Below are 26,867 nucleotides of genomic sequence, written 5' to 3' on the forward strand. Positions count from 1 at the left end.
GCCGGCGCTTAGCCGCCACACACAGGCGGCTGCCACGAGTTTACACCCTGGCGCAGAGACCGGCGTTCCGGCGGGGATTGGTCAGCGCCGCCCAGGGGAAGGCTCGGGAACCGGGCAGCCAGGCTCCGGCGGCAGCTCCGGAAAGCGCCAGGCTTGGGGCACGCCTGGAAGGCGCTGCTGGTTGTCCGGGCCCCCGGGCTAAAGGCCGACAGCCCCGCCGAGGGGGGTGGGGGGGTCTCGCGGGAGCGAGTCACGGACTCTCCGCTCAGGCCACTGCCCCGCGCCAGCCCCCGGCGGGCGTCAGCAGCAGGCGCCGCGCCCAGAGCCCAGGACAGCACCGGGGGGGGGGGCACAAGCCGCAGGCGCTAGCGGGGGCCGGCTGAAGGCGGGTGCGAACAGCCCCTGGCCCCAGGAGCCACGAGAGCCGAGGCGGGGGTCGCTGGCACCTACTGCCCGAGGAAGCGCCTGACTTGCTGCTCGCAGTGGCCCAGGTACCCCCCGCCGCGCAGGGTGGAGTTGGAGACCAGCAGCAGCCGCCGCGGGGCCCCCATCGGAGCGGGGCGGGCGGAAGCCAGCGCGCGGCCGCGGCCCCTCCCCCTCGGCCCCGCCCCTGGCAGCTCTGCGGCTCCCCGCGCTCGCGGAGGCCGGCCCCTGCAGCTGCGGGGAGGGGCCTGGCGGGAACCCTGCGTGCGCCACGCCGCGCTCGATTCCTCTGGTCTGTTCAGCCAGGATGCAGAGCTGCCGATCGACCGGTGCGGGGACGTGGAGAAGCCCCCTGGTGAGGCGCGCACGGCCTGCGCCATGCTGGACTTCGCGATCTTCGCCGTTACCTTCCTGCTCATCCTGGTGGGGGCCGTGCTCTACCTGTGCCCGGTAACTGCCGCGGGGCGGGGCGGGCCGTGCTCTTCCTGTGCCCGGTAACTGCCGCGGGGGGCGGGGCGGGCCGTGCTCTTCCTGTGCCCGGTAACTGCCGCGGGGCGGGGCGGGCCGTGCTCTTCCTGTGCCCGGTAACTGCCGCGGGGGGCGGGGCGGGGCGGGGCGGGCCGTGCTCTACCTGTGCCCGGTAACTGCCGCGGGGCGGGGCGGGCCGTGCTCTTCCTGTGCCCGGTAACTGCCGCGGGGGGCGGGGCGGGGCGGGGCGGGCCGTGCTCTTCCTGTGCCCGGTAACTGCCGCGGGGGGCGGGGCGGGGCGGGGCGGGGCGGGCCGTGCTCTACCTGTGCCCGGTAACTGCCGCGGGGCGGGGCGGGCCGTGCTCTTCCTGTGCCCGGTAACTGCCGCGGGGGGCGGGGCGGGCCGTGCTCTTCCTGTGCCCGGTAACTGCCGCGGGGGGCGGGGCGGGCCGTGCTCTACCTGTGCCCGGTAACTGCCGCGGGGGGCGGGGCGGGCCGTGCTCTTCCTGTGCCCGGTAACTGCCGCGGGGGGCGGGGCGGGCCGTGCTCTACCTGTGCCCGGTAACTGCCGCGGGGCGGGGCGGGCCGTGCTCTTCCTGTGCCCGGTAACTGCCGCGGGGCGGGGCGGGCCGTGCTCTTCCTGTGCCCGGTAACTGCCGCGGGGGGCGGGGCGGGCCGTGCTCTTCCTGTGCCCGGTAACTGCCGCGGGGGGCGGGGCGGGCCGTGCTCTTCCTGTGCCCGGTAACTGCCGCGGGGCGGGGCGGGGCGGGCCGTGCTCTACCTGTGCCCGGTAACCGCCGCGGGGGGCGGGGCGGGGCGGGCCGTGCTCTTCCTGTGCCCGGTAACTGCCGCGGGGCGGGGTGGGGCGGGCCGTGCTCTTCCTGTGCCCGGTAACCACCGGGGGCGGGGGCTGTGCTCTGCCTGTGCCCGGTAACTGCCGCGGGGGTGGGGGGTCATGTCCTACCTGTGCCTGGCAACTGTTGCGGGGCAGGGCAACGGGAAGGCCGAATCCCCTCCCCCCCATTGAGATGCATTATCTCCATCCTTCCTGAACTGCCCTTCACCCACCCCCCAATATCCCGTCTGGGTGTGGGGGCATCTGCACCATGTCCAGGGCTCTCCCCTCCCTGCCTGTTTTCAGCAGCTAGCTTCATGCCATGGAAATGCCCAGGGAGGCGAGGGCGAGGTATGTCATACCCTGGAGCAGCAGCTGGGGTGAGGTGGTGCTGAATGTGTGTCCCTGGCCACCCGACTGCACCTTTATTCCATGCAGTGAGTTATTGTTGCTGGGTCTGCGTCCAGCACCCCTCAGTGCCCACTTCAGGTGCTGCAGCAAGGAGCAAGTGGCGATTGTACTGTGAAAGTTGGCTACTCCAGACTGCTACCGATCTGTCGCTAACCAGTTAGGTGTGGGAAAGTCGACCGTTGGAGTCGGGTTGATGCAAGTGTGCAGGGCCATTAATCACATCCTGCTCCGTGACTGTGGGCAACGTGCGTGAGATTGTAGATGGCTTTGCACAAATGGGTTTCCCTAACTGCAGAGGGGCAATAGATGGCATGCACATTCCACTTCTGGCACCAGACCACCTAGCCACCAAATACGTTAATCGCAAGGGGTATTTCTCAATGGTTCTCCAGGTGCTTGTGGATCACCGTGGGTGTTTCACAGACATTAATGCAGGCTGGTCCAGAAAGGCGCACGCCGCACGCATCTTTCGGAACACTGGCCTGTTCAAGAAGCTGCAAGCAGGGACTTTCTTCCCGAACCAGAAGATGCTTATAGCCGCGTGCTGTACACTCCATAATATTTGTGAAGGGAAGGGTGAAAGCTTCACTCAGGGCTGGACGGCAGAGTCTCAGCGCCTGGAGGCTGAGTTTGGACAGCCGGAGACCAGAGCCATTAGAGGGGCACAGCGCAGGGCCATAAGGAACAGGGATGCTTTGAGGCAGCCATTTGAAGCTGAAAGCCACTAATATTTGTTGCTATGCTCGGGATTGCAGTGCTTGTAATGCTAGGAGGTGATTGGTGCACATGATGCAATAAGGGGCCTTAACATAACTGTATGTTGTTTTGCAGTGCTCTTTTTGCTTTCCCTTAATAGAATAAAGATTGCTTTCAAACAAACACAATTCTTGTGTTGAAAGACAACAACCAGAGGAGAGAGTCAAATGAAAAAATTTATCAACAGGGAGGGGGATGAGGAAATGGAAGGTCTCATGGGGAGAAGGGGTCCTGGGACAGATATAAATTTGTGTATGTCCAGGTATCATGCCCACTCTTCTCCTTTGGAGTATGATGCAGCGGGTGCTGTACTTCATCAAGGCCAAAGTGCAGATGGATGGGTCTTGAGTGCAGTGGGTATTGGGAGTCCACACTGCTGGATTGTGTGGCAGGAGGGGTGGAATGCTGCTGGTAGAAAGTGGAGCCAGGAGGTTGATAAGAGTGTGTTGGTGGTGTGGGGCGGGCGCATGGGAAAGAGTTTTGTGACAATGGCTGCAGGGCAGGACGGGCGTGGAGCTTCTCGGTTTGAAGAGCTAATATCGCCTAGAGCCTGTCCCCTTGGTGCTCCATAAGTGTTAAGAGCCGCCCCTTGGCTTCTTTCTGGTGTGCTGCGTTCTCCTTTCGTTCCCTCTTCTCGCTGTCCCGCCACTCATTCAGTTCCTTTTTCTTGGCAGCGGAGTGCATCATAACCTCACACACAAGTCCTCCTTAGTTGTTCTTGGGACGCTTTCTAATTCTTCGCAACTGTTCTGCCGCCGATAAGGGAGGCTGGCCTTCCAAGGTCATATCTGTGAAGTTTAAATGCAACATTTTACAGAAGCAGTATTGTTTGCAACACAGACAACGTTGTTTCAGTGCTTTAAAACACAGCCATTACTCACACACCTAACACTAACTGGCTGACCCCAGGCAAGCGCACACAAGCCACAAGACCCCCAAAATGGTGGTAGGTTTCAAAGTGGTAGCCGTGTTAGTCTGTATCCAGAAAAGCAACGAGGAGTTAGTGTTTAAGGTGCCACTAGTACTCCTCTTTGTTTTTTGTTTTTGCCAGAATGGTGAATAGCCACAGGGGCAGGGTAAATCACTGTTCCTGGACCCTGCTGTACACTGGGCACGTGGCCCTTGGTCACTTGGGGAGAGCCAGCACTGTATGGGGGGCCTGATAATCATTCCTGTCCCCACACTTTCCACAGGAGGTGATCATTTTGGAAGATATCTCCCTGCTGAGGGTGAGCAGGGAATCGAGGGAGAGTGTTCTCCAAGCCTGCGGTTTAAGCCCTGGCCCCTGTGCAGCTAGCCTGTGTGCCGCTATGGTCTCTCCCCCCCCCCCCTCCCTGTGATGGCACAGTGGTGCGGGAAAGTTACCGTTAATGGGGCAAGAAAGAAAGCAGCTCTGCTGAGGAACCTGCGGGAGCAGATTTCCCAGTATTTCCATGAGAGTTTCCTGGAGAGAGTCTCCTGAGGGAGATCCACGTGAAGTGAGGGAGTGTATCAACAGCCTATTTCTCCACACAAACTAGGCATGAAGTGGGAGACAAGCCTGCTTTCTGCAACAATCCTGCCCCCAATAACTCGCTTTAGCAATTCCCAAAATCAGATCCACTTACCAGGGGCCTCCTCTCCTGTTGGCACTTTGCGAATATCCGTCTGCTGTGACTGGCTAGGCTCCTCCAGGGTAGAAAAGAGCTTTTGACTGCATGCATCTCTGGCCTCTGAGTCATCCTCTGCCTCTGGGTCCCCCTCTTCATCCAAGATTGCCTTCTCCTGGCTCAGTCCACTCTCGACTAGCAATGAAGCCAACAAAGTATCCATAGGTGACTTTGCAGTGGAGATGGGGTCACCACCGAGTATCGCGTCCAGCTCTTTGTAGAACTTGCATCTCCTGGGCACAGCACTGGAGCAGCGGTTTGCCTCCTGCGCCTTGTGGTAGGCGTTCCACAGCTCCTTCACTTTGACCGTGTACTGCAATGTGTCCTGCTCCTGGCCGTTTTCTATCATGCATCTAGAAATCTGTCTGTAGGTATCATAATTCCTACGGCTGGAGCGCAGCTGGGACTGCACAGCCTCCTCTCCCCAAATACCAATGAGGTCCAGCAGCTCGGCATTGCTCCAAGCGGGGTATCACCTGGTCCCTGGAGCAGGCATGGCCACCTGGAAAGATGCGCTGAGACCACTGCACACATCGCCGAGTAAACAGGACGAGGACTTTCAAATTTGCAAAGGAATGTACGGGGTGGGACTGACGGTTGGTCACCTGGGGGCAGGGCAGTAGAGTTCAAACCGATGGCCAGATTGGTGAGAACAGGCATTGTGGGACATGTCCCGGAGGCCAATTGCGGCACTGTAATCACCACAGTGTCTACACCGTGTACAGCACTGTAGCCACGGCGCAGACAGCTGTACGCCTCTTGTCGAGGTGGTATTTTGTAGAGTGCTGCGTCTGCGCAGCTTCTGTGCACTAAGTGGCTTGGCAGTGAGTACACCTCGGGAGTTACTGCGCTCAAAGCCACTTTAGTGTGCACAAACTTGCCAGTGTAGACGGGGCCTTAGAACCTACGGTCCATGGAAGTTTGGAAAATTAGTATAATTTAGATGTAATAAAATACTGCTGTGGAGCACTATTCTGGACAATGATTCCCTTCTCCCAATAAGTGCTTTAGTACACTGCAATAAACTCTTCACGGGCAGACCCTTGTGCAGGTCTCCACTGCTGGATCAAGGCCCTGTGGGTAAAATGTCTGTGGTAGGTGCTTCTCTTTGAGTAGATGAGTGATCCTATTTAAATCAGTGGGATCACAAACATGCTTGTTAAGCACCTGTGTAAATTTTTGCAGGTTTCAGGCCGAGGGATGTATTTTGCAAGTTTTGGAATTTATTTTTCTTTCAAATGATGCACTGAAACATTTTTAATAGATTTTTTTTTAACCTCTACCTTGTTGATATTTAAACAAAATAGGGGTTTTCCACTGCAAATGTGGCATCACTATTTGACAAGCGCTGATTTTTTTTCTCAGTTTTTTAACCGGAGATGCTTAAGCAAACTGTTGGTTTTTGCTTAGTGCCAGTGTTTTGAGTTTAGAACAGAACTGTATGGGGCAGGCGTTCTTGATGTCGAGATTGCATTAGGAATGGTGTTAGCTAAAAGTGGCTGCAGAGAGCACCACAGTGTTTCTGCAGGTTGCATGATAATAGTGGCTATTTTAGACAAAAAGTTTTCGGTGATGGAAGATATTCTCAAAAAACAGTTTTCTGGTTTTAAAAAAAGGATTCTTTCACACTGTTTTTAACCATCATAAAATTGATAAAACTATGGTTCTAAAAAACCTACCATCACTTTGGAGGGGCAAGTGACAAGCTGTTGAGTCAACACTCTGGTGTCCATGTTCAAAAAATGCTATTGGTATTGAGTTATATGTGGTTTTCCATTATCTCACCTTAATACACAGGGAGAGTGCCTAATTTCTGTGCGTATTGGACTATTTAGGGGAGGGAGAGAAGGGGGGAAAAACAATTTTGTCCTGTTATCAAATTATTAATTCAGTGAAGGGTTATAAGCTGGCAAACTGGTCTTTTAAACTGATATGAAAAGCTTGAAGCAACAGGCCAATAGATGCTAAAATGTTCATCTTCTGAGGCTGATGCAGAACTTTGAGCATCATTTTCTTTCCTCTTAGGCTTCTAGACAAGCTTCAGGTATCCCAGGGATGACTCCAACAGATGAAAAGTAAGTGGCTTCCTCCTTCCCATTAATTTTATTTAACCTTCATTGCTGATATTGTTCATAGAAGGGTGTTTTTTATTCCTGTTACTCTTCCCTCAGAGATGGGAACTTGCCAGACATTGTAACCAGTGGCAGCCTGCATGAGTTCCTGGTGAATCTGCATGAGAAGTACGGCCCTGTTGTCTCTTTCTGGTTTGGAAGACGCCTTGTGGTCAGCGTGGGGTCCATTGATCTCCTAAAACAACACATTAACCCTAACAGGACATGTAAGTTTAATTTGCTTTCTCTCAGATTCATTTCTCTGTTTGCTTTTACCCAGGGTTAAATCCTGGCTCCACTGAAGTAAACGAGGTTTTGCCATTGATTCTGAGGGAGGTAGGATTTCATTCACGGTATTTAAAGGAGTGAGATTTATCTTGAAACTGAATGAGTGGTGTGATCTTGAGTCTCTGCTACTGCTTACAGAGATTCCATTTAAGTGACAAAACATTGTAACCATCCAGTGGTCTTTATAAAATGAGTTTGGTGATCTGTGTCCACTTCCCAGTGAGCAAGTATCCACATCACAAACCACTCCTCATTAAACAGAGATGCCAAAGCCAGAATGGTCATGAAGAATAAGCTACCCAACCTCTGACCTTTATAGGTAGTCTCACCAGGGAAAATGGAGGCTGAATATCAGGAAAACCTTGACTGTGAGCTCTGTTACACTGTCTCCCCAGTGAAAATGGAAGCCCCTTCACTTTGGGTCACTTTAAAATAGATTGGACAAAGTAATGTGTGTTGTATTGTAGGGAAGAGAAGAACCCAGGACAGGATGAGGTTCAATAAGGATAAGTGCAGAGTCCTGCACTTAGGACGGAAGAACCCAATGCACAGCTACAGACTAGGGACCGAATGGCTAGGCAGTAGTTCTGCGGAAAAGGACCTAGGGGTGACAGTGGACGAGAAGCTGGATATGAGTCAGCAGTGTGCCCTTGTTGCCAAAAAGGCCAATGGCCTTTTGGGATGTATAAGTAGGGGCATAGCGAGCAGATTGAGGGACGTGATCATCCCCCTCTATTCGACATTGGTGAGGCCTCATCTGAAATACTGTGTCCAGTTTTGGGCCCCACACTAGAAGAAGGATGTGGATAAATTGGAAAGAGTCCAGCGAAGGGCAACAAAAATGATTAGGGGTCTGGAACACATGACTTATGAGGAGAGGCTGAGGGAACTGGGATTGTTTAGTCTGCGGAAGAGGGGGGATTTGATAGCTGCTTTCAACTACCTGAGAGGTGGTTCCAGAGAGGATGGTTCTAGACTATTCTCAGTGGTGGAAGAGGACAGGACAAGGAGTAATGGTCTCAAGTTGCAGTGTGGGAGGTTTAGGTTGGATATTAGGAAAAACTTTTTCACTAGGAGGGTGGTGAAACACTGGAATGCGTTGCCTAAGGAGGTGGTGGAATCTCCTTCCTTGGAAGTTTTTAAGGTCAGGCTTGACAAAGCCCTGGCTGGGATGATTTAATTGGGGATGGGTCCTGCTTTTGAGCAGGGGGTTGGACTAGATGACCTCCTGAGGTCCCTTCCAGCCCTGATATTCTATGATTCTGTGATAGGACTAGATGATCTCACAGGTCTCCTGACTAAATTCTATTTTTTGTGAAAGTAGAATTCTTATGAGCGCTAGACTTTGGTGACCCAAATGTATACTTGGAATGAATTGAAAAGGTCAAATATAGCCAAGTCCCCATATACTCATTGGGAAGCTTGGTGTATATTCTGCATCAAGGCCTCTGAATTCTCTTGCACTTTAAGGCAGCAGGACAGATTCTGTGGTAGTTTCAAATGAATTTTAAAAGGGAGGGTTTTATTAAATTAAATTTGAAAATGAATAATACAATCAGTGCAGATATTAAATTTAGCTTATTTTAAGAAGTCCTGTATATTTTGTTTTTATTTGTGTAGCGAAATTCTGTATTGAAAACACATTGGATTCATAGAAATTGTTAAGAGGGAAATATTCTATTGGGTTTTTTGGCAGCAGGGTAGGAGGGAAGTGGGGCTTTTGGCACTGGGGAAGGTGTGGCAGGTGTTCTGAGTCAGTAGGAATAAGTACATTGGTTGGATGTTTCTACTTAAAGGATCGGCAGCTAACTAGCTACCCATGGTCATGTTTAAATTGTCATCATTAGGTTTCAAAGTTACCAACTTACTGAGATGAATGGATGCAGTTCACACACCAAGCTAATGTTTCAGGCTCTCTGGAGACTCAGCCAGACATCCTTGCATCAGTTTGCACTCTGTTCACAGTTGGAATGTTTCCTTTACTATCATAAAGGTCAGGAACTTTGTTTCCCTTTGAAATGAAAGCTCGGATTCCATATCATGATTCCATGACAAATTCCACTGCTGCAGAAGGTGAAAGGGGATCTGTATAATTTAACAGGACACTGTTTTCTATAAGAGACCTGGCACTCCTCTGCAGATGGGCAAGAGGAGTCGGTGTTAGTAACAGTAGTGCAATAAGAGCTCATTGGTGTGGCACTTGAGGGATGTATGAAAAGCGGTGTTATAGCCGAAAGTAAAAGACTCTGGAATTAGATCTCTCCGTATTGTATCCTGACACGATTGTTGAAGGTAGTGCACATCCCCCAGCTCCTTCACGTTGACTGACACATCGTGTGCATGTCTGCAGTGCTAGTGGGTAAAACGAGGCCACAGAGCAGTAGAAGAAAGGGGAAGAGCAGCACTGTATCCATGCCTCTGTCTGGGCCTCCATCCCATGAAATAATTGATTCTAAAATGAGCTTGTGGACCAGTAGAACAGCAATGTTGTATCCATGAGGTAAGATGTAAACAGATTGTAAGTGAACCTGCTAACTAATTTCATTACATGGGGGTTGGGTTGTAGTGTCATCTGATGCTGTACCAAGTTGATGACATTATCAGCCGGTGACCTTGTAACAAGTTATAACTTATTACTGCAGTTCTCATAAAAATGGTGAGAAGAGCCAGTTGACTGTTTATGTAGCATGGTGGCACTGGACTCCAGGGAGACAGCCTAGGTATGCTAGGAGTAGCCTGCTGTACTGTCACATGGAGGATCCAGTTCTGGGTCCCAGATTTCATGGAACAAGAGAGATTTTGAGCTCTGTGGAGACCATTCCTGGAAGGAGGAAATGCCCTGTATTGCTGTCAACTTAGGAGTAGCACTGACCGAATTCAAAGGCAACTGTGTTCATTGTCCTTATTCAGAAGGATAGGTTGCCCTAGTTTTGGGAGCCTTTGAGCAGGGAGGACATAAAGGGCAAAATGAGGGAATTCTAGAGGATTCTCTAAATTTCCCTTTTCCCCCCCCACAAATCTGTTTTGACTGATATTTCAGACTTTCCTTTTTGTTTATTTCAGCGGATCCCTTTGAAATGATGCTAAAGTCCCTGTTGAGGTACCAGTCTGGACTCAGTGGAGATGCGGGGGAGAGTCACCTGAGGAAAAAGCTGTATGAAAATGGTGTGACCAAGTCCCTGCAGAGTAATTTTGCTGTCATCCAGAAGGTGAATTACTTGATTTGAAGGCTTGCAGTGTGCAGGCCAGCGTGTAACATTTTCCCGGAGAGAACAGTAATCTTTGGCCTTTACCGGAGAGGTTAATGGGGATAGCGGTTGGGATAAAGGAGCAGAGGGAAGGTTGGTGCTGGAATGAGAACCATGTGCAGATTTTGAGAATGTTTTAAAATCTCAATATTATAACTTCCGGACTTTTATTTCTTCTGTTATTATGGAGAACAGGTAGCTTTCCATTATAAGTCTGTTTATTTATTTTTGCTCTTCTCCCTTAAAGTCCTCAAATGTAAAATTTCCTCTTCACATTTTACATATTCCTTGTCTGAGATTGGTAAATTTGAGGTAATTGACACAAAATTTTGCCAGAAGCTGGGATTGGGTGACAGGGGATAAATCACTTGATTGGTACACACTCTTAAGCTGGTCTGGCATCCCCTCCAGAACAGATCACTGGCACTCATGCACACTGTGAAGGGACAGACACATGGATGAAGTACATTATTGTTTTCTATATTAAGACAGAGGACTCAATGGAACAGATGTTGTATAAATTGCTGTCAGATGCACAAAGTAAACAAAGTGAAAGAAATGCTATTTCCCCCATATTCCAGGTGTGGTTGACTTTGTTACTTGCAACAATATTTGGATAGCAAGTTTCACAGAGAAAAGTAATATTAGTGGTGGCAGTATCCATCTGACTGTATAAATACAGTATAAATATGCTTTTGTTTGCATTAACTCACTATATTTAGAAGGAAAGACAGGGTTTGGTTATGTTTATTTCAAGACATTAGATACAACTAAAAATGCTGTAGTGTCTGAGTTCTAGGAATATCTCCAGAGGGTGGGAGCAGGGCAGGATGCCAGCTGTTGGGATTGTACTCAGATGCAGAGCTCTTCTCTTGACTCACCCTGGCAGCCAAATATAGTGAGTCATATTAGCTCCAACCCAAGAGTACTAAACTGTTTAAGCATTCCTTTGTGGTAGAAGGAGCAGGCTCACAGGGGTCCTATGGGGAAAAACCTTCGGAACAGCCAACCTTAGCAGGAACCTAAGCTGTTTGTTCTTTAAGTTAATAATTTAAAAAAAAAAAAACTGCAAGAAGGGGTTAAGTTTGAGCCATATCCAGTGTCTGGACTGTTAAGAGCTGGGTGAGAACACTTCCTCTTTAAGGTATGTTTCTAGAGAACAATGGGGTGAAGTGGTAGGTCAAGGAGATTATTGTAGCTTTCTGATTTCCTTTCTTTTAGCTGTCTGAAGAGTTGCTAGCAAAATGGCTGTCCTTTCCTGAGTCTCAACATGTGCCCCTTTGCCAACACATGCTGGGCTTTGCCATGAAGTCTGTCACACAGACTGCAATGGGCGGTAGTTTTGAAGATGACCGGGAAGTAATTCGATTCCGCAGGAACCATGATGCAGTAAGTCTCGGGAAGAGCAAGGAATGTTCTCCTAGATCCTGTCAATTTTCCAGGTTGATGGCATTAGTCTCTATCACTGCATAATTTAGCAAGGGGTACAAAATGCTGGAGCAGAGGCCTTCACCTTGGATGTTCAAGTTGGTAGGGTCTCCAAGCTGGTGATTTCTCCACTATTTTGTCAAATTTTACACTTGGTCAACATAAAGAAATAGCTAATAAGTATATGGTAATTTTTGTAAGGCTGGAGTTTTCTAAAGTACCTACTGGAACTGAGTGTGTGCAAATGTCTTTGAAACCTGGTGGCATTTGGTTGCTTTACTCACTTAAAGTCTTATGAAAATCCCATCCCAAGTCTTTGATTTCTGGTCCCTTCTTAAACCCTCAGTGTTGTGAATAAAGAGAACATCTGAGGTGACCACAGTTAGTCCAAGTAGAGGCTGCCATCCACACTTACAGAACCATCACGCTACCTGTAAGGGTAATTATGCAAGATTGGTACTTTGTGATCAGGAGGCACAGTACTGAGCTGAAATTGGGAATGAATGGCAAAGGTTTAAATGAGGCTCTGTGATAAATGCCATTTAGCTCTTACAAGTAAATGGACCACAGTTACTTTGAATCTTGGATGTTGTGCCATCTCCCTTTGACCAGCATATCTTGGATCCTTTATGGACCTTTCTAAAATCAAGAGTAAAAATGATGTGACCTGTGATAGGATGCTACACTAACATGCAGAATAAGTGGGTTGAATTTTTTGACCCTAAAGTGTTTTTGTGCCTTGGGACACAATGGCTTGGAAGACTTTGCTAATAGAGGTAGGTTCAGTCTCCAGGAAGTGGACATCTGGGAACTAATTTTCAGAGGTGCTGAATGTCACTCTAGCTGAAGTCAGTGGGAGCTGTGGGTGCTTGGCAATTCTGTAAATTGAGACCATAGTTTCACACTTTTCTCTCCAAAAGCAATCTCTGAGACCCATCATGTAAGTTCCAGACTTCAGCCAGAATGCTGATGGCTCCAAAGATGAGGATTCGAGGATGGAATGGAAAAAACAGGAACCCAGTGGTTCTGTCAGATATGATAAGGGTCTCTTAAAAATTATCTGCGAAGGCTTGTTTTTAAAAATTGGGTTTGTAACCTTTTTTGCTTCCGTGTGGATAAATGAGGCATGCATTACCTCAGTGATGTAAAAGTAAAGGGCCTTCCTTCTCCCGCTTGGGATATATCATTTTTTCAGTTGTAATTAATCCCATGACTGCATCATCTCAGCACTGTTCCAGCAGCACTTTGCAAACAGCCTCACAAACACAGCAGCACATGTGATTGTGCCCACACTTAAAACAAGGCCTATTTCCTGTTCAGGCCTCCTATAGGGAAGGGGAAGTCTTCGTTTTTTTGTGCATGTGTCAGGATAAAGTTAGGCAGAGCTGCCAGCAACCCGTGACTTGGAGGGTAATGGAATTCATCTGTACCTCTTTCAGATATGGGCAGAAATTGGAAAGGGTTTCTTGGATGGGTCACTTGACAAAAGTATGACCAGGAAAAAGCTATATGAAGATGGTAAGTTGTTTTTCCACCACCCCCCAACTCCCACTTATTGGCTCATTCACACACCGGTGGTTACTGTGTTTGAGGTAACTACCATATGAAGGTGTTTGATTTGACCATATTTATTTATGTATTGGCTTTTCTGTGGAATTCATCACCATAGTATCTGAGCACCTTGCATACATTATCGATTTTTCCTATGTGGTAGTGAATTTTTGTCATCTCTATTTTACGGACAAGGCCAAAGTGATTAAATGACTTACCCAAGGTCACACAGGAAGCTTGTGGCAGAGCTGGAAACTGGACTCAGATTTCCTGAGTTCCTGTTTAGTGACTTAACTACAAGACCATTCTTCCTCTTTGTTAGCCATGAAGCAGAATATAGAAGTCCTGAATTGTGGCTTTAACCAATGCCTTCCTTGGTATTCCTAGGACAGCTTACTATTTTCAGTTATGCATCCGGTTCTCTCATGTCATATTTCATATGCTGCCACACCAGACTATTTTATTTTTGTGCTGTTTTGTCTCTTTTAATTATTATTAAAATATTAAAGTAATATTAAGGACTTAATTTAAACCCACAAAAACAGGGTGTTCCCTTTCTTGCACTTGTGCTGTGTGTTTAAGGACATGAGGCCAAATTCTGCTCTGTTAAGCTGATGTATATCCAGAATTGCCTTCACCAGTTTTATAGCAGTATGACACAACAGAGCAAACTCTGATCTCCTTTATTTTGTGTGTGGGTATTGCTGGGGTCCCCAGACAGCATGTGAGAGGAAGGAGGTGCTACAATGCTGTGAATGATTAGCAGCAATAACTCTATAGACCACACAGGCTGTGAGATCTGAGTGAAGTATAAGGATGTTTCGTGTGGTGATTGTTAAACCCTGAATGTTGTTTGAACTTGCTCTCGTGATCTGAACCATTTGTCTGTTTGACTCGTACGTTTTTAGATTAAATTTCAGTAAACTTCTTGCAGATTGACACTAAGTAACAGGCTCAGTACAGAGTCTGCTTCTGTCAATGGACACAGGATGGACAGCTTGCCTGAAAGACTGTTTGGGAAGATGGATTCTAGAAGAGTCCTCTGCTGCTTTGGGGGGTGACCAGCTTTTAAAATAATGATTTGTTTGTGTGCATGAAGCTCTGATGGAGATGGAATCCGTCTTAAAGAAAGTCACAAAGGAGCGGGGGGGCAGGAGCTTCAGCCGACACGTCTTCATAGACTCCTTACTGCAGGGGAACCTGAGTGACAAGCAGGTATGTATAGCTATTGTGGACGTATCATTACATGCTAATGGAGTTTCACTAGATCAATTGTTAATTACATCTTAGCGTTTAATTAATTGTCCGTCTTGCATCTCGTTTAGTCCAGATTCCTCACTAGAGTATAATGTATATTTATTTTCATCTTCCAATCTTTAAATGCATTATATTTTTGGTTACTTTCTGTTTTGCTGCTTTATTGTTCTACGAACTAGATGGGTATTTAGTGTTAAGAATCTTTCTTTGCTTAGGTACCCTTTGTAGGCCTTGTATTAACTATGAAAAAAACAGAAATAAGGAAACAGAAGTTACAATGGACAAAGCATGAATTCACAAGTGGCCTTGTCACTAATATGTAGCTATTAGATTAAGAAATAGTAAGAAGAAGAGTAATGTGTGATAAACTTGCAGCTGCAACTTTGCTTACTAGCACACTTTATAGCACATGAACAGCTTATGATCTGTACAAGGATTGGTTTGCAAAATTAGTAAGCCAATCATAAAACATGTAAATATAATGCACAATTATAATATTTTAGAATATGTATATAATCTGATTTATAATTATGTATGCTGGATGTGGTTAGGGTGCACCACAACTCCGACACCTGAGCCTGATCACCTCATTTGTAGCTTTATGAAATTCCAATTAAGAAACCTCAAGGACGAGTCCAGATTCACACAGAGCTTCTTGGATTCTAGAGGACTGAATAAAGTGTTCTCTCAGAACTGGACAAGGTGTTCTGGATAAGCCAAGTGGAAAAGGTCTTGGAGGGAATCCCAAAACCCTTCCAGTGGAATCACTACAGAGAGTTCAGTCCTATCCTTTCATGCTGGATTTCATGCTGTCTGAGTTAAGGTGATTTAGTGTGGTGGAATGGAAGATGTGATTTGTCATTAGATTCTTTAATGTTTTCTCTGACTCCGTACCCCTGAACCAGATTTTGTTTCGTAGATCCTAGAAGACACGATGATATTCTCTCTGGCAGGGTGTGTAATCACGGCTAACCGTAAGTAGAGAACACAGGCAACTTTCAACTCTAACAGAGATAAGGGGACTAATCTATATTGAAAAAAGCATAGTGAGATGAGACTTATTTTCATGTAAAGGAAAAGTAAAATCTCCCTTCCCTTTTCTCTTATACTTGAAATTTATTCAGGCAGATATTTCTACAGTACTGTCCGGGTGCCCAATCGATGCACTTTTCTAGGTAGTGGGTTCTAGTGGATTGAAGTTAAGCTGTTATAAACAGCCCTCCATGTCATGCTGTGAGTCTTAGAATTTCCTGCTGCTGTTCTTCACTTGGACTCTAAGCCCATCCAGCTGATGCTAAATTAGATGAAATTGTACCAAAGGGAAGCAGCCCAAAACGATCATCCCTTGAAATAAACTTTGTTGCTCTTGGAAGATTTAGAGCAAACTGATGTTTGACTGGCTGTTTCACGTTTCCCTACGGCATATATGCTATCAACATTTTTTTAAAAGTTACTCGCATTCATATAAGGATTATGAGAAAAGCAAACAGAAAGAAGAACCAAATGGAAAGCTTTTGGCTGCACAAATTGTTACTATGTTGGGGAACTTTTCTAAACTAATTCTTCAGGATTAACTGGCCCAAAATCGTCCACTTATCTAGAATCCCAAAGACAACAGCCCAAATATAGCACTTAACCAAGATGTTGAAAAGTATTGAAAGTCAAGTAGCAAAGCTCACGTAAAGAGAATGTCACTGGTACAGGAAACTCTCTCCCAGTGTTTTGGCTGTTTAATTTTCTGATGGGATCCCCTGTACAACCTCCAGAGTAGAAAATGGCAAAATGCCTGCTCACGCTTGCTTCTTGCAGCTTGGAAACACTACCTCACGTGGGCTTATTTCATATTAGAGCTGTCTGTCTTTCTGATAATTTTATTGGAGAAGTTTGCGTAGATAGTATATCATAAGTCTATTGCTAGATACACAAAAGACCAGATCCAGCCACATGGTACAGGGAGTTGTTATACATCCCTCGTGCCACCTGAATCCCTCTTGTGCACAGAGAGATTCAGCAGAAAAGGGGAGGCAAGTGACAATATTGCTGTCACCTTCCCATCGGAGCTCTGCCAGGGGGCGATAAGAGCTCTGTTGAGGGGAAGTGTTAAATCAGTGAATCCCCAACTGCTCAGTCACATCGCTTTCCTGGTCAGCACGGTCCACTCTCCTATGACCCACCTGCTGGAGGGGAGGTTTTGGCTGCTTTCTCCACATATGTTGGAGCCTCACTTTGGTAGATTTACTCCTCAGGGCCCTTTTAGTTAAATCTAGTCTGGTTGTCTAAATTCTCTGATTACCCTGAGCGCTGGCCTGTGTGCAGGCAGTATGACTGTTATAGGAGCTGTGCTCTGGGGATTAGGGGAGGAGCAGCAGTATGGAGTGTCTGACCCTTCTTAGGACTGTCTGGTCTCTTCTGTGTGGATCATGGAGCTGTGAGGTTGCAGCACCCCAAACCCATTAAATGGCTGTTTCCTCCTTAATCCACTTGGTTTGATCATTTTCCAGTATTTCCCAAGTTTCTTGTCACTAGGACAGGAAAAGGGATTCCAGACTGTAGTATCCCTGGATAACATCATTCAGACTCTGTCCTATTATTCAGTATAGAATCAATAAGGTCTACCAGGTAAATTCTATACAGCTACATTTTATAGTTCATGCAGATGTTATCCTTTCACATTTGCATCTCATGTGTCTCCCTAATGCCTCTTCTCTGCATTAGAAGAGTAACACTGCAGAGATAGAGAGAAGGAAAACTGGTCTTGATTTGTCCCCCTTAAATGAGGAGATGGATTTGCTGAGCCAGCACTCTCCTTGTTCCTTTCTTAGTATGCACCTGGGCAGTCTATTTCCTGACGACATCACAAGAAGTCCAACAGACCCTCTACAAGGAGGTGGACCGAGTTCTTGGAAAGGGCCCACTTACACATGAGAAAATTGAGCAGCTCAGGTGGGTCCATGTTAAGAGTGGGAGAAGCACTTGAGCTAAATAAGATGTCATTGTGATCCTGCACGCTAAAGGCTGACTCCTATCCATGCTTGTGAAAGAAGGGGAAGCAGCAACACTGATCAGTGTGTCTAGTGACTCAGGGAGCATGCCCATCAGAAGCCCAGGTGGAGTTTGCTTGGAGTCAATGGGAGCATTTCCCTTGACTTCATTTGGAGCTGGATTGGGCCCCTTAACAAGATGCCTTGTGGTGTGCTTGGGAGCTATGCTCTGAATCATGTCTTGCCATTCCTTTGAGCAGGAACAAAGGGGGTATCCTTGACTGGTGACTCTTGTTGATGGCTATGTACCCCTTTGGAAAAGTCCAAGAGGAGTGAATAGGAGAGAGACCTTTTCTGTAGGTGTTAGAACCACCCTATAGAAAGCAACAGAGAATTATATCCCTGGTGTAGGATTCTACCAGATGGTTCAAAAAAACCCTGTTAGACTCTATTCAACTGTGTAGGTTTTTAGACAATTTCACTAGTACCATGTTAAATTTCTGTAGAACCCTCTTAGTTTCAGCATTATTAATTAGAGTAATCTAGGTGTTGTTTGTGTTGCAGTAGTGCCCAATCCGGAGTGGGCCCTCTTATGTAAGGTGCAGTACGACACAGTCCCCAACTTTATTCAGCACTTAAGTGCTTTACTGAGTTGGGTCCAAGGTGCAGAGGATTCACAGTATTAGGGCCCTCCAAAGTAGGTGTGGTTGGTAGCAGTGGGGGCATGACCTGAGGTGGTAGTTGAGGACAGGGCACAGTGCGTTTGAACCTTCAACAAGGAGGATTAGGAGTCTTGCCAGTGTCCCTAAAGCATGTGCCTCAGTGCTTAGATGCCTTAAGCAAACCTCAGAGAGTCCAGCCACTGATGCAGCATACCTCTGCAGTCCCCTGCTATAGCTATTGTAGGGCCCTGTGGAGCAGTGGAACACTGTAATACTGTTGTAAGAGAGCTTCCTAGTCTCTCCTTGATGAAGCTTGTTGTCTAGCTGCTATCTGCTGGCCACAGAACAGATGATATTTTTATAACCTCCCAGAGAAAGCCTCTTGCTTCATCTACAAATGTGCCAGGAGTCCTCACTGAGAGTGTCCTGGAAGCAAATCTGGGAGAAGAGCTGTGATCCCAAATGCAGAGGGTCAGCAAGTCTAGGGCAGCCTTACGCAGAACAGCCATTCCTGATGCCACAGAAATATGCACTTGCTTGTCTCAGAAAAAGCTTTATTGGCACAGACTTCTGTTTGCAGGTATTGCCGGCAGGTCCTGTGTGAGACGGTGCGGACAGCAAAGCTTACGCCAATTGCCGCACGGCTGCAGGAGCTGGAGGGAAGAATTGACCAGCATATTATTCCCAAAGAGGTAAGACAGAGCTGGGAGCTCAACCTTGCCCTCTCCTCTTGGTTGATTTTGTTCTTTGCAATTCTGAAGTTCCCATTAGTGTGGAGAAGGGGAGCACTGTGCCCAATTACTGTCAAAACCAGATTATTTCTCTAGCACAGTTTACACCAAGATGACAGTCTGTCTTTGATATTTGTGCAGTTTAGCTTGGAGCTCCTCCCCTTTCCTCTGTGAAGAGGCTATTCTAGAACCCTGAGTAGATTTGCATTTAGTGGTTCATTATAATGGCCTTCCATGGACTACTGCTGGCTTTGAAGGGGTCTGTCTCTGGGCTAAATTGTGCACAAAAGATCCTAATTTAAGAACAAAAGAATGGCCATATTGACTCAGACCAATGGTTCATCTAGTCTAGTATCCGGTCTTCTGACAGTGGCCAGATGCTTAAAAGGAAATGAACAAAACAGGTCAATCATCAAGTGATCCATCCCCTGTCGTCCAGTCCCAGCATCTAGCAGTCAGAGATTTATGGACACCCAGAGCATGGGGTTCCATTCCTGACTGTCTTGGCTAATAGCTATTAGTGGACCTATCCTCCATGATCTTATCTAGTTCTTTTTTTAACCCAGTTACACTTTTGGTCTTCACAACATCCCCTGGCAACGATTTCCACAAGTGGACTGCATGTTGTATGCAGTAGTCCTTCTTTTTGTTTTTAAACCTACTGTGTATTAATTTCATTGAGTGATCCCTGATTCTTGTTACATGAAGGAATAAATATCACTTCCTTATTCACAATTTTATAAACCTCTATCATGTTCCACCTCCCCTTAGTTGGCTCTTTTCCAAGTTGAGTAGTTCCAGTCATTTTAATCTCTGCTCGTATGGAAGCTGTTCCATACCCTTAACCTTTCTTTCTACCTTTCTACCTTTCCAGTTCTAATATATCTTTTTTTGAGATGGGCAGATGGACCAGAACTGCATGCAGTATTCAAGGTGTGGACATACCATGGATTTATATAAAGGCATTATGATATTTTCTGTCTTGTTATCTATCACTTTCCTAATGGTTCCTAATATTCTGTTAGATTTTTGACTGCTGCAGCACATTGAGCAGATATTTTCAGAGAACTATTCACAATGACTCCCAAGATCTTTCTTGAGTTGTAATAGCTAATTTTGTATGTATAGTTGGGATTATTTTCCAATAGGCATTACTTTGCATTTATCAACATTGAAATTCATCTGCCATTTTGTTGCCGAGTCACCTAGCCTTCCAAGATCCCTTTTTAACTCTTCACAGTCTGTTTTGGACTTAATTATCTTGAGTAATTTTGTATCGTCTGCAAACCATGCACCTCATTGTTTACACTTTTTTCCAGATCATTTATGAATATGATGAACAGCACTGATCCCAGTAGATCCCTGGGGGACACCACTGTTTACATTTCTCCATTTTGAACACTGACCATTTATTCCTAGCCTTTGTTTCCTGTCTTTTAACCAGGTACTGATCCATGTGAGAATCTTCCCTCTTATCCCATGACTGCTTACTTTGCTTAAGAGCTTTGAGGGACCTTGTCAAAGGCTTTCTGAAAGTCCAAGTACACTATCCCACTGGATCACCCATGTCCAGGTGTGTGTTTGACCCCCTCAAAGAATTCTAAGATTAGTCAAGCATGATTTCTCTTTACAAAAGCCTTGTTGACTCTTACCCAACAAATTGTGTTCATCTATGTGTCTGACAATTTTGTTCTTTACTATTGTTTTAACTAGCTTGCCTGGTACTGAAGTTAGGCTTACCGGCCTGTAATCGCCAGGATTGCCTCTGAAGGCTTTTTTTAAAAATGGCATCACTTTAGCTATTCCTCCCTTCATCTGGTACAGAAGTTGATTTAAGTGATAGGTTACATACCACAGTTAATAGTTCTGCAATTTCATATTTGAGTTTCCTTCAGTATTCTGGTGACTCTGGTCCTTGTGACTTTTTAGTTTAGCAATTTGTTCCAAAAACCGCCTCTACTGACACCTCAGTCTGGGACAGTTCCTCAGATTTGTCACCTAAAAAGAATGACTTAGGTATGGGAATCTCCCTCACATCCTCTGTAGTGAAGACCAATACAAAGAATTCATTTAGCTTCTCCGCAATGATCTCATCTTCCTTGAGTGCTCTTTTAACACCTCAATTGTCCAGTGGCCCCACTGGTTGTTTAGCAGGCTTTCTGCTTCTGATGTACTTTAAAAAAATGTGCTGTTAGATTTTGCTGGTTGCTCTTCAAATTCTTTTTTGGCCTGCCTAATTATACATTTACACTTGACTTGCCAGACTTTGTGTTCCTTTCTATTTTCCTCAGTAGGATTTGACTTTCAATTTTTAAAGGCTGCATTTTTGTCTTTAACCACTTCTTTTACTCTGTTTAGCTCTGGTGGCATTATTTTGGTCCTCTTACTATTAGTTTTCATTTGGGATATACATTTAGTTTGAGCCTTTATTATGGTGTTTTAAAAAAAGTTTCCTTGCAGGCATTTCACTCTAGTGACTGTTCCTTTTAATTTCTGTTTAACTAGCTTCCTCATTTTTGTGTAGTTCCCCTTTCTAAAGTTAAATACTACTGTGGTGGACTTCTTTGGTATTCCCTCCCCCCCCCCCCATGCATACATACATACATTCATTATGGCAGCTATCGCCAAGCGGTTCAGCTGTATTCATCTCTTGGACCAGATCCTGTGCTCCATTTAGGACTAAATCAAGAATTGTCTCTCCCATTTTGAGTTCCAGGATTAGTTGCTCCAAGAAGTAGTCACTAATGGTATCTAGAAACTTTATTTCTGCATCCTGTCCTGAGGTGACATGTACCCAGTCGGTATGGGGATATCCTGAAATCCCCAATTATTATTGAGTTTTTTATTTTGATAGCCTCTCTATTTTCCCTGAGCATTTCACAGTCACCATCATCATCCCGGTCAGGTGGCCAGTATATGTTTCTACAGCTATTCTCTTATTTTTCAAGTATAATTTCTATCCATAGAGATTCTGTGTTACAGTTTGATTCATTTAAGATGTTTACTGTATTTGACTCTTTGCTTTCTTTCACATATGGTGCCATGACCCCACAAGCATGGCCTATATATTAGGTCCCCTGGTATTAGTGTCCCATTAAATGTCATCATTCCACCAAGTAGGGTCTGATACTGTCACCTTTACAGATACAGAGAAAGACTTTACTCTTCATGCAGTTCACTGATTCCAATGGGACTTACTTGCAAAGTAAAGGACTAATGCAAAGCCCATAGAAGAGAAGGGCAATGGATCCAGCCCTAGAGTACTACTAACTATGAGCAAGGGTGGCAGAACTGGGCCCCAAATTATAAAATCCTAATTTATGGGCAGATGCTGCCTGCCTTACTCACCGACCAGAACAAAATCTATTTCAATTCCATTTATTTCAGTAGAGTTGTATCCGCTTACATCAGGTATGAATTTCGTCCAATGGGACTGACTCACATAAACAGAACAGAACTTGGCCTGTAGATTGTAAACTCTTCAGAACAGGTATGTCACAACAGAGCTGCTGAAAAATAAAAGTAAAGGGCCCTGGGATTGTGATTAAGGACATTTGGAAGCCATATAAGGTTGACGTTTACAAGGCAGTGCTGCTTTTTGAGTGTTTGGATTTCATTTCTCTCTCGCTTGCTCTCTCTGTACTTGGCTGGATTGAGCAGAGCTGACACGATGGTGCTGGCTCCCTTTTGCTTACATTAAACTGCTCCCTGACACACATGCTCTGTTTTTAATTTCAGTATAGTTTCGAGTAGGTTCCTTGCACAAATGGAAGTGATGGCTTGAATTTATGCTGGTGATGGGCTCAGTCCTAATTTTTAACGTACTTTGTATCATTTGTGCCTGACTAGTTGTGGGACAAATGATGAGATCATGTGTGAAACAGGTTTTGTCTTTGTGTACTAGAGATGGGATTTAACCAGGTCCCTGGCCAACACTCCAGAATTTTAGTGAAGTTTGAATCTGTATCTGAACTTGTGCTTGGCTCCTATCTCAATATGGGCTAAACTTGAACTCTGGATATGAACACTCTGGAAGTTTGGATCTGGATATGAACTTAGTGGCTTGATTCCCCACCCTTTACAGAAACCAACAGGGTCCAATTAAAGTTGCTCTAAAGACCTATGCAATTTAATAGAAAATGATAGCTTAAAAATTAAAAAAGTAAAGGTGTTTGGGGATAGGGTATTATGTTCTATATAGGATTATTATATATGTTCTATATAGGACTCTTCCATAAGGGCTGTCTAATGGTTACTATCTAGTGGTAACTTTATCCCTGTTGTGTATTCTAGACTGACTCAGATGTGTTTTTTATTTTCTTTTCATTTCAGACTCTTGTGCTATATGCTCTGGGTGTGGTGCTTCAGGACAGCTCAGCTTGGGCATCACCCTATAAGTATGGGATACCAGAAACTTTATTATAGTTCTTTTCTTTTTTTTTTTTCTTTCGGATCTTGTGTCTCAATGTCCCTATGGGTAGGTTGTCAAACCTTCCGTAAGTAGCCTGTCGTGGAAGGAACTCCCTGCTAAGATTTGTTGAGCTCTCTTGATTGTCTCCAAGGACAGGGTTTTGGGTAACTCTAAATGCGATCTTGCAGGCTACATATTCATTGTGTATTAAGAAGTACAGTAACAGATATTTCTGGCTATTCACAGCCCTCTCTTGGCAAACACTGTGGGACTATTTTTCTGGTTTGCTGCAAGGGGAAAACAGTGATTAAAATGGATTTGAAATCACTATTCATTACCATAAAACAATGGCTCACGGGAGGAAATGTCAGTCAAAGATTTTTGTTTTTTAAGGGGAAGGAAACTCTACCTCATTATTTCCACCCATGAAAACAAAAAGGATCCTGGCCTGAAAATTAGAGCTCCAGAGGGCAAATGGAAATGCTGTAGCTTGCTTTGGCCTCCAGGTGGCAATTTTTAACACTGGTTTAACATAGCTTAGGCAGGAAAGAATGTGGATCAGTGATTCTAGTCTGAGAGAAAAGACAGAGGAGCTTGTGGGAGAAAAAATAGTTCTAAGGGCTCTATTCTTTCTCTTACAGCCATAACCCTTGCTTCAGGGGAAGAGGGAGGGTGGAGAGGCCTCCTGCCCTATAAGCATCATGCTAGCTGATGCCTCCAGGGGCAGTAGGAGATCATACATCAGAATGATAGCTGCACTGTCCTTAGTTTGGCAAGGAGGCACTGGCTGGAGAGGAAGCTGGAGGACAGTGCCATGGTCCACAGTCAGCACAACACACACCCAGTCATTGCCTGCCAATAGATTAAGGGCTGAGATTGTGGTTGACTTGGTCGGGGGGAGGCGTATTTGAGGGTTTCTTGTGTGCCCTCCTTTTGCCCACCTGAGCAAGTTTAGCCACAGTCCAGTCCTAATATAGTGTGGGTGACTGTCTGCTTTCAACAGGTTTTTCTAAATGACTGAGTTTCCCTTCTTGTTATACCATCTGTAATTTGACACTTTTAATTAGGGTGTGAATGTAGTGCCCATTCCTACTGACTCTGAAGGTCAATGGGAAAGCTCCTTTTGACTTTAATCGGCATAGGATCAGAGCTGTAGTTCATAGGCACAGGCAGGGAGCCAAAGGTTTGAAGTGTAATGGAAAGGATCTAATACACGGTGAGAGAGAATTGCCTTAAAGTCATCTAATTGCATATTTTAGAATATCAGGGATTTTCTATAATATCATAGCTCAGGTTTTAAGCTCCCTGGCATTTTATTAGTCTCCTGATGGTTACTTGATTATGGGAATTTCATTTTCATTAAACCAGCAGTTCCCTTAAAGCTTTCATCAACCCAATGCTGAAACAAGTTCTTCTCATTCTAATGAATCATCAGCTTCCCCCACACACATGCCAGCTGCTTGAAGTGGCGGGTGAGGGGCAAGAAGAATTGGAAATCTTCATGTAAGCAGTGGAGAAGGAAAGGAGAGAGAAATCAGATTGCATGTGCTCTTCGCAAGCTGCATGATGTAGGAGGAAGAAGGCATTCGATTGATGCTGATAGCAAAGTAGTGGGATTCTGAGTTTTAGGATTTTATTAGTCTCTGCCCCTTATGTGTACAGATGTGCACACACACACGCATGCATACCCAGGAAGAATCAGTCCCTGTTTTGTCTTACAGATTTGATCCAGACAGATTCAGTGATGAATCCGCTATGAAAAACTTTTCCTTACTGGGCTTTTCGGGAAGTCAGGAGTGCCCAGAGTTGAGGTGAGATAAAAAAAAAAAAAAGGCTGTGTGGATGCAGGGGTAGGAAGGAACAGCTTGTTCCTGTTAAATTTGTCAAGCATTGAACACCAGCCCTGGCAGACTGAATCAGCAGTGACTGCAGAATTTATCTCATTGTTTTCTTTTATTATTCTTTCCCCCTAGGTTTGCCTATATGGTGGCCACAGTACTGCTGAGTATGTTGGTAAGGAAATTATATCTGCATCCCGTGAAAGGGCAGGTCATGGAGACCAAATATGAGCTGGTAACCTCGCCAAAGGAAGAAGCATGGATAACTGTATCCAAGAGAAGCTGAGTGAACAAAGCCAGGAGTGAGTTAGTGAGAGAGAAAGAGCGCGCACCTCAGAAAGGAACCCTCCATCATGCTGAACTGGTCAAGGGTTTAACATCACTGTTCCATTACCTTCCATGTTCTTAACCCAGCAGCCTCTTGGTATTTTTTGTAACTCAAAAAAATTGTCATATTAAAGTAGATTTAATTCTTATGCCGTTTGGATACATTATTTTGACCTCTAGCCATTTTGCATTCAAGGAAGCAACATAATCTTACAGTTTTACTCCTAAGAACTGCTGTATTGGAATAGGCCAATGCTCCAGCTAGCCCATTATTTGTATGGGGAAAGGGGTAGAACACCCCAGCAGAGTGTGATGGCAGCAAATAGCATGTTAGTTTCATGATGCACTTTTTAGAGGCTTTTAGTTAGGATAAACAACATGGAAAGAAAAGGGAGGGGCAAGGGCATGCTGGAGAAAAGAGGGGTGCGGGGGCAGGTGTGAAGTGAAGCAGCTCTGGAGAATAGGGAGGGGGAGAGTTGGAGCAAACAGCCAATCAGTGCAGGGCAGAGACAGTCCAGTCAAAACTGTAGGAAGTTCTCTGGCCACAGGCCCCTGCTTTGACTCCTTCTCAGCCCAGCAGCTCCAGCTGGCTGGGGTCTCTGGTTGGTTCCTCTCCAGTTTCTCCTCAAGGCCATCTGGTGAGGTGGGGGAAGGCAGGGAGGCATCACCTGAGTCCTAGTTTCCCCTAATTGTGGGGGATGGAGGGGGTCCACTGCACTGTGCTGGTGGGGAGGGGTGGCCCTGGCTGGTCATGTAGGGCTGGGGAGGGAAATGGTTGTCCAATTCCTGCTAAAACAGTAGTGGCAGTTTTAAAAAGAACAAGGCAGGGATTCTTTAGCCAGCAGATTTTGAGGCCAGCATCTGATTTAATCAGCATCAGGAATGATTGCTGAACATCGTTCATCGCACAGCATCAGGTCATCAGGTCACTGCAAGGCTGGCAGAGCAAGTGGGGGAAAAGGAGAGGGCTGATTTTATAGGCCTTTGGGTTAATATTCTAATTTACAAGTAAAAAGCCCTTTAGAGAGTCCTCTTCCCAACCATTGTTAGCCAAATTAGCACCAAGTACAGCCTGTTTGTGCAGGTCCCTCTCATTGCCCTAATGCAGTGGTTCCCAACCTCTCCTTTTTTGAGCCTGTTGGGATGGGATAGACTGTCTGGTGCCCTCATGTCCCCTTTGCCCTAAATCTTGACACACTTGCTGTCCTGTCTCCTTTATTCTGTCCATTTTCTCACTCTTCCTTGTCCCTTTGTTCTTTTATACATGCTTTCCCCATCCCCTTACCACTGCTCCCCCTAAACCTACTTCTGCTGATGACTCTGATCCCCATTCCCTCTCTCAACACGGTGCCGGCAGTGCTCGTGTGGGGGTGGAGTAGAGAAGCTTGGGCTGGCAGGCTGCTACTTCAGCCTGCAGCCACCATGTGAGCTGCTCTTGCAACCAACCCTTTTAAGAGCCACAGCAGAAGGGGAGAGCTTCCAAGGAGCTACC

At 46.0% G+C, this 26,867-nt stretch overlaps 2 protein-coding genes across 12 annotated transcripts in view; one reads left to right on the forward strand and one right to left on the reverse strand.

The window, feature by feature from the left end:
• Positions 1-818, reverse strand: part of LOC140895826 (alpha-aspartyl dipeptidase) — a 39,508-nt gene extending 38,690 nt beyond the window's left edge. For all 4 annotated transcript variants that reach the window (XR_012154360.2, XM_078848024.1, XM_073306490.1 and 1 more), the window contains exon 1: positions 451-818. Coding sequence is in view for 3 of the 4 variants with exons in the window: in XM_078848024.1 (XP_078704150.1) it covers positions 451-803 (353 nt within the window). In the remaining variant the exon portion in view is untranslated. The remainder of the gene's footprint in view (positions 1-450) is intronic.
• Positions 1-25,524, forward strand: CYP20A1 (cytochrome P450 family 20 subfamily A member 1). 8 transcript variants are annotated; one of them, XM_073306484.2, is made up of 13 exons: positions 1-491; positions 6,568-6,617; positions 6,714-6,880; positions 10,005-10,150; positions 11,411-11,578; positions 13,057-13,135; positions 14,268-14,383; positions 15,345-15,399; positions 17,248-17,368; positions 18,649-18,760; positions 23,132-23,196; positions 24,932-25,021; positions 25,184-25,524. In XM_073306484.2, exons 2-13 carry the CDS (start codon positions 6,598-6,600, stop codon positions 25,332-25,334), a joined length of 1,290 nt encoding a protein of 429 aa, XP_073162585.1. In that variant the 5' UTR covers positions 1-491; positions 6,568-6,597; the 3' UTR covers positions 25,335-25,524. The 8 variants fall into 8 exon arrangements, 7 of the variants coding, with proteins under 7 accessions (XP_073162585.1, XP_073162586.1, XP_073162583.1 ...); XM_073306482.2 differs by lacking the exon at positions 1-491 and adding an exon at positions 628-846; XM_073306481.2 differs by lacking the exon at positions 1-491 and adding an exon at positions 629-873.
• The last annotated feature ends 1,343 nt before the right edge of the window (positions 25,525-26,867 follow it).

This window comes from Lepidochelys kempii, chromosome 11, assembly GCF_965140285.1.
Source record: "Lepidochelys kempii isolate rLepKem1 chromosome 11, rLepKem1.hap1, whole genome shotgun sequence".
In the NCBI taxonomy this organism is placed as follows: Eukaryota; Metazoa; Chordata; order Testudines; family Cheloniidae; genus Lepidochelys; species Lepidochelys kempii.